The 6,097-nt window shown below is 39.2% G+C and overlaps 1 protein-coding gene across 4 annotated transcripts in view; it reads right to left on the bottom strand.

Moving 5' to 3' along the window:
* Positions 1 to 8: 8 nt before the first annotated feature.
* Positions 9 to 6,097, bottom strand: part of LOC121303556 (tetratricopeptide repeat protein 16-like) — a 27,597-nt gene continuing 21,508 nt past the window's right edge. For all 4 annotated transcript variants that reach the window (XM_041234326.1, XM_041234324.1, XM_041234327.1 and 1 more), the window contains exon 14: positions 9 to 5,743. In XM_041234326.1, coding sequence (XP_041090260.1) covers positions 5,576 to 5,743 — 168 coding nt within the window. In that variant the 3' untranslated portion in view covers positions 9 to 5,575. The remainder of the gene's footprint in view (positions 5,744 to 6,097) is intronic.

Genomic DNA, 6,097 nt, shown 5'->3' with positions numbered 1-6,097 from the left:
TATTTTTATTTATTTATTTATTTTTTTCATGGGCCAATGCTGTTTCAAACCTTTTCTCCCTTGTCTAAAAGCCCGCAGACCACAATGACTGCTTTCAACAGCTTGCAAGTGTGACCACCGACACTCATTGAAGCTGCCTGCAAACATGGCTATTGATGGCTCCGTGCAACTGCAGTTACAGGGCATACAGTAGGACAGTCTGGAGGAAGGGTAGACTGCAGTTCCAGTATAACTAGTGAGCTTTTAATTGCAGTTCTTCTACAGTCCTAGTGATGCTCTGTTATCACTGCTGAATTGTCATTGTGACATTTAAAGAGAAAATAGCTCTGAATGTCATTTTCACAAAGGCTTTGCAGTTTAGCTGAATCTCAGCAGATTACAAGAAAACTTTCAGGATAAATGTGTGTTTATTTTTTTTTAACCAGTGTAGTACAGGGGTGCTGGATCGTTTTGCTTCAGACCTTCCTTTTATAATATTTGACCTTGGCAGAGAAGGTAGTAATTACTGCTAGCATCCTAGCAAACCCTACTGCACACCTGCATGTGTTTCCCATCTTCATAGCATTCACCTGCACTAGGTCTGGTAATGTCGGCACACATTTCTGGGAATTGAAACCAGGGGCTTTGACAGAAGTGACAATAGCTGTAAATTCTAGCTCTAGCACGAGCACCAGAGAACGCTTAAAAACTCTACAAAGAGAAGTGCCCTATTCTACTTGCCTGCACTGTTACCTGTTTGTGATGCACGATGTTAGCTGGCATTGAATTAACACCATGTTCTGCATAAGCCCTTTTAAAATACTATACACACTTGGAGAGTCTGTGGTCTTTGAACTAGCTTTCACATCCCCCAACTGCAACATTACTAGGTGCTCCAAAACCCAGCAGCAAAGCAAAGCAAAAGCTATTCATTTCCTTTTATATTTAGAGCGCTCGCAGACGATGGCTATATCTGCTTCAAAGGAAACTAAAAGAAGCTTACTGCTGTTAAGAGCGCAGGAACTGGAATCCTCTTCAGTGCTGTGACAGTAACTTGCCATTTGTTTAAGAACTTTTTTGGCTCTTTGCTTGTGTTTTTCATATCCATATTTCATCAACCCTACAGATGAAAAGGTGCTGCTGCTTTCGGATACCTAATCACTTCATGTGTTGTAGTTGAAATCATTGGGCCTACAGCAAAGCTATTAGGTACAGTTTGTCTATGGTGTTGTGTCTTGAAATATTTCCATAAGAATTAATAAGAAAGGAAAACTCAAATATCAGCATAATAAACGGGGTACCATTAATAATGTTAATAAATCTAATAAAAGGTAAGAATTTTTTAAAAAGCTTAGAACTCCTTTAAATTTGTGCATTTGGGTGAGAAAAGACATTCAAGCCAAAAAAAACAAACAAACACGTGTGCCTCCCATGAGGGCCCAGGCGATTTGATGCCCTGCAACAGCATGCAACTGAGATTTCAAAAGGCGTACAAAGAGCTTGAGAATGGATTGCCTGTTCACTGCATGGCTGATGTGGGCTTTGTTGGGGTTAAATGGTTGATTCAGCTGGTTAGATGGGGGAATTCTAAAGGGATAGCTACTTGGTCACCAAAATCATGTTCATGTTCACGTTTGAGTTATTAGTAGAAAAGAGCTCGGCCCTACTTCACCTGTGATTGTTTTCAGTTTTGGTGCAATACATATATGAAATCAAGCCTCTGTACTGAGAAACCCAAAAGAGCTACCAAAGACTGGATCCACTGTCAACACCGAGCTCTCTTCCTTTTCTTGTGCAATCCAGTAAATAAAGGGAGAGATTTTCATCTGGCATGAAGGGTGAACCAACTAAAGCAGTGTGCCTTAGCATGACAGCCATCTGCAGGCTAGTTTCACAAGGGCAGATTACAGATCTTGATCTTGTTGATGCAGGTTTATAAGTGGGAGAAGAATCATTTGGGTCAAGGTGAGTGGAAGCACCATTGCTTTTAAAATAGGTAGTAGTTTTTATATTGTATCTGTAAATCTTTCATAACCAAATGGACTGGGGTCATTGAAACTTGAACACACTGAGCACATCTAGAAAAGCAATGCTTTAGTTTAAGATACAATTTTAATATTTTAAAAAAATAATACCATGTATATACAATTTATTAAAAAGGGCATGGTTAACCATACTAGGTATTTTATTGAGGCGCTGGATGACTGACAAAAATAATTTTGCTGCATATCCCTTGTTTGTAGATGCTTATTGACAGGTCCTTTTTAAACTAATGTATGACCAAGCATCTACCATTGACTAATGGTTGGTAAACAAATGATCTCATTTTCTGTCTCTCTGCTGCATTATTCTTCTATTGGTCATGGCCTTTACTCAGTTATGAGTGTACCATCACTATTGCATTGATTGGATAAGACTGAATTCCTGTGTGTTCGGGTTTCAAATCACCTCTGTACAATCAGGTTGGCTTTGTCATGCAGAGGCTGCTGTTCTCAGTGGTGCTGTCTGTGTTTAAGTATGAATGCACATTGCCCGTGGTAGCTCCACAACTGAGAGCTAAAACCTTTTTAACTGTTTTAAATGTATACAAAAAAGGGAAAGCTGAAGCACTTGGTGTTGTCTGTCAATTTGTTTTATTTTGTTTCCTTTTTGTTTGTTGTCTGTATTTAAATGCATTGTTTGATTGTTTGTTTTAAATGAAAAATGTGAGGCAGCTCATTGCTGCTGATTTGTTGCCCTGTGGTGGGCTGAGGATTTTGAGACAGGAGAGAAATCATGAGGGGTTCAATCAAGAAAATTAAATAACGGTATCTAGGCCGAGCAATCTGTGTACTGAATTGTACTTAAACACTGCAGTCAAGAGCAAGTGGCGTAAAAATGAAATTTTGGTGCCTTTCGTTTCTTGATCGAGGCAGGGAACGCTGTTTTATGTCATTAGCTGACGTGAACTGTAGGCTCGAGGACATAAAGGCAATAGTACTGAAGTTTCATGAAACATTAACCCTGAAGAGCATTGTGCAACATGCATTAACTAGTGTGCTGATGCATTATGCATACAACCCTACATAGAAATATTTAAGGGACCTGTTTCTAACCACAGGTAAGACAATGCAATCACTGTACATTCATTATATTCCAATGTTATGATTTATGTTTGGGAATGCTCAGCATCCATGATAAATGTAATGTAACCAGAGTATTCCAAATGCCATTGTTTTTTCATGTACAAAGAGTGCAAGGAAGCCGGGAGTAGACAAAATGCTAGTAATCTGATCCTGCTAACTTAGTATTCAGTATATGAGTTGTGAGGAAGTCACATTGCTGTTGGGAAATGTAATTTTCCAGCTTTATAAAAAGAACAGTGTATTCAATCTACTGCAATAGTGCATTAACAATGGAGCCATTTCATAGCTGGAGTGCACTTTGGAAGCCAAGAGAATTAAGAATTGTGTTATAAAAACCAAAATCTATTTCTACCACAAACTCTTTGAGTAGGCCAGTGCATCACAGTGCATATTCAGAATACTGAGCTCTCCACATATACAAGGAATGTACATAGAACACATACTACAGTGTTCCCCTTTATGCATGTAAAAGCAATATCTTGAATGCTGTATGTTAATAAAATTATGCCTTGTCTGTAAACACACTGAAAATGTCATTTTGTGCTACTTCTAGTGCTCTAAATATTTGAAAAGTAAAGGCAGTACAATAAATCCAAATCAGCTCTTGAATAAAACATTGTCACATGAGCTGGTCTATAGAGGCTATGAGACTAAACATCCTAGAGGCACAAGCAGACTCAACTTTAGTAAAGTTGATGTCTACGCAATTTGCCCTGGTGCCTTTTGGTCCAGTTAATAAATGCTCTGCCTCTTACCACTGGATATTTCTGATGGTAGCCTAGCCTGGTGCTGTATCTCTCTCTGACCAATAGTTAGTGGAAGGTCTGGCCAGAGCAGGCTGATTTGCTGGACAGAAAGATCTGTTGCACTATTTTTATTTTCTGGTTCTTGGGAACAACATTGTGTGTGTGTGTGTGTGTGTTATAAGGTAGTTCTGATTAGCGGTTGCTGGTGACGGTAGCTTCAGAAGGTGAATAGATCTACGCTCGTGTTGAGGCTACTCTATCCACCCTATTTTAGTTTTCATTTCACTGTTTTATCTGTTTTTGCAATGCCTAGTGTAGATTGAACTGGGTTCTATTAGCTTTCCTGCCCTGGATATACAGAACCAATTATTTTGAAGAATATTGACTCAGGTCCTCTTTCTGCAGGCTCAGCTATAAGCTTTTACACCGTAAAATTAGTGATAGCTTTAAAAAATATTGAGATCTTTCTAGGTGTTCATGAAAAGGACTGACAGTACTGGAGATTGATGTCGTCTTTATCCACCAAACGGAGATCGGTAGCTGTTGCAGTGGCTGTAGTAGTGTTTTTGTAATGTGGATTACATTAGTGTCCCCCAAAAGCGAAATTGTAATCACAATTTAATTTATTTTGTGTTAAACTAGATTTGAACCTAGGCTTCCAGAAGTAAAAGGCTAGTGGATTATCATACAGCACAACAGTACATGGTCCTAGATGGTTAGTTTCTTTTTGGGCATTACATGTTGTTCAGTGGCTTGATGACCAAAACTTTCATCTGATAGCCTAGGTTTAAATCTACATTGTTTGTTCTCAAGTTAAAAGTTTTGTGGTATTAAAATCACAAACTCTCTTAGCAATTGAGTTTAATTGGCAGGCTCTACTTGGTCCTTCAGGTCATGAGTGTGATGCATTGTTGAGTAGTTGTGTTGATTTAAAAACTGCTTTTTCACTGTGCGACTAGCTGGCCTTTCTGCTCCAGAGTCCAGCAGCCCTCATCAGAAGTGATTCTTTAGACGTTCACCTCCCTTTATCAACTGTTTGCATTGCTGTAGCATCTTTTAATATGCAAGAAGGGACAAGGTCCCATGAGTATGGGCAGTCTCTAATGTAAATATTGTGAATGGATTGCTACTCGGGTTACAGTAGCTGTACATCATAATCTTGGCCCTTTACAGTGATCCTAACATAGAAAAAAATAACTATATCCACATTATTGTGCACTCATCAACTTGTAATGTTTTTTTGTTCAACATAAACATTGGCTGTATATTCTGCTCTTGTATCCATAATAAAATGGTTAAATAAAATGTTCTGACTCTTGTTTTTACAAAAGGAAACAATGCTGTGAAACACATATGTTGATATAATCTTTAATTTGCATTCTTCCTGTGAGTATTGTATATTTGATATGAATTATTTATCAAAGTGTAGTAGATGGAGCCATTTACAGGTTGATTTAGAAGCAATGCATTATAATCTAGTTAAGAGATTCTAAACTTCAGCTACTATAAAAGTATGTAGTTCCTTTAAAGTTATCACGCAACCAAAAAGGCTGTTAACCAGTGCATCCACAGCTTAAGACAGCCTCCTAAATTAGTAGCATGCTATAAACACCTGTCCTGATACCTTGCTCATTTTATATCCTGGCTAGTAGATGAATAAATGAATTATAAATATGTTTTGGTGTTTTATTCTGAACACAAGAGAAGTGTGTGCTGGGTCTTCAGTTATCTAAACCGCAGCCCTACGGCAGTGTTAAACTTCTTCCAGCGGTAGGGCCTGTCTGCATCCTGTGGGGGCTCCGCAGAAGCTGGCCGGGCCAGAGCAGACACCCTGGGGCCATCGTAACGCAAGGAGCGGCGCTCCTGAAGTGCACACTTGACTGCTCGGTTTATCTGAAATAGAAGGGGGGGGGGGGGAATAATCACTTATTCTCTTTCTGCTTGCTCAAACTTTTTTTTTGTTGTACACATTTAAATACCAAGGTAGACAGGCATGTATTCTGGATGAGGATACCTAATTAAACTGCTATAAGGAATACTTAGTTAAATTATTGGCAAGTAGATGTAATATTTAATCTGTGCCAGTGGAGATATGTGCTGGATTTTTTTTTGCGATCCTGCCGGGGGTGAGCTAGGAAGCCCTGTTTGACGCGCCTGTCAGTCGTGGCAATGACAAGGCGGTTCAGCGAGGGTGTGTCGCAGACCTCTTTGATTAGCTGAGGGGTGGGTCTAGGGGGGGACTGTCAT

This window comes from Polyodon spathula, chromosome 33 (genome assembly GCF_017654505.1).
Source record: "Polyodon spathula isolate WHYD16114869_AA chromosome 33, ASM1765450v1, whole genome shotgun sequence".
Classification (NCBI taxonomy): domain Eukaryota; kingdom Metazoa; phylum Chordata; class Actinopteri; order Acipenseriformes; family Polyodontidae; genus Polyodon; species Polyodon spathula.
Note: the sequence above shows the minus strand (reverse complement) of the source record. Positions and strands in the feature narration are given on the sequence as shown.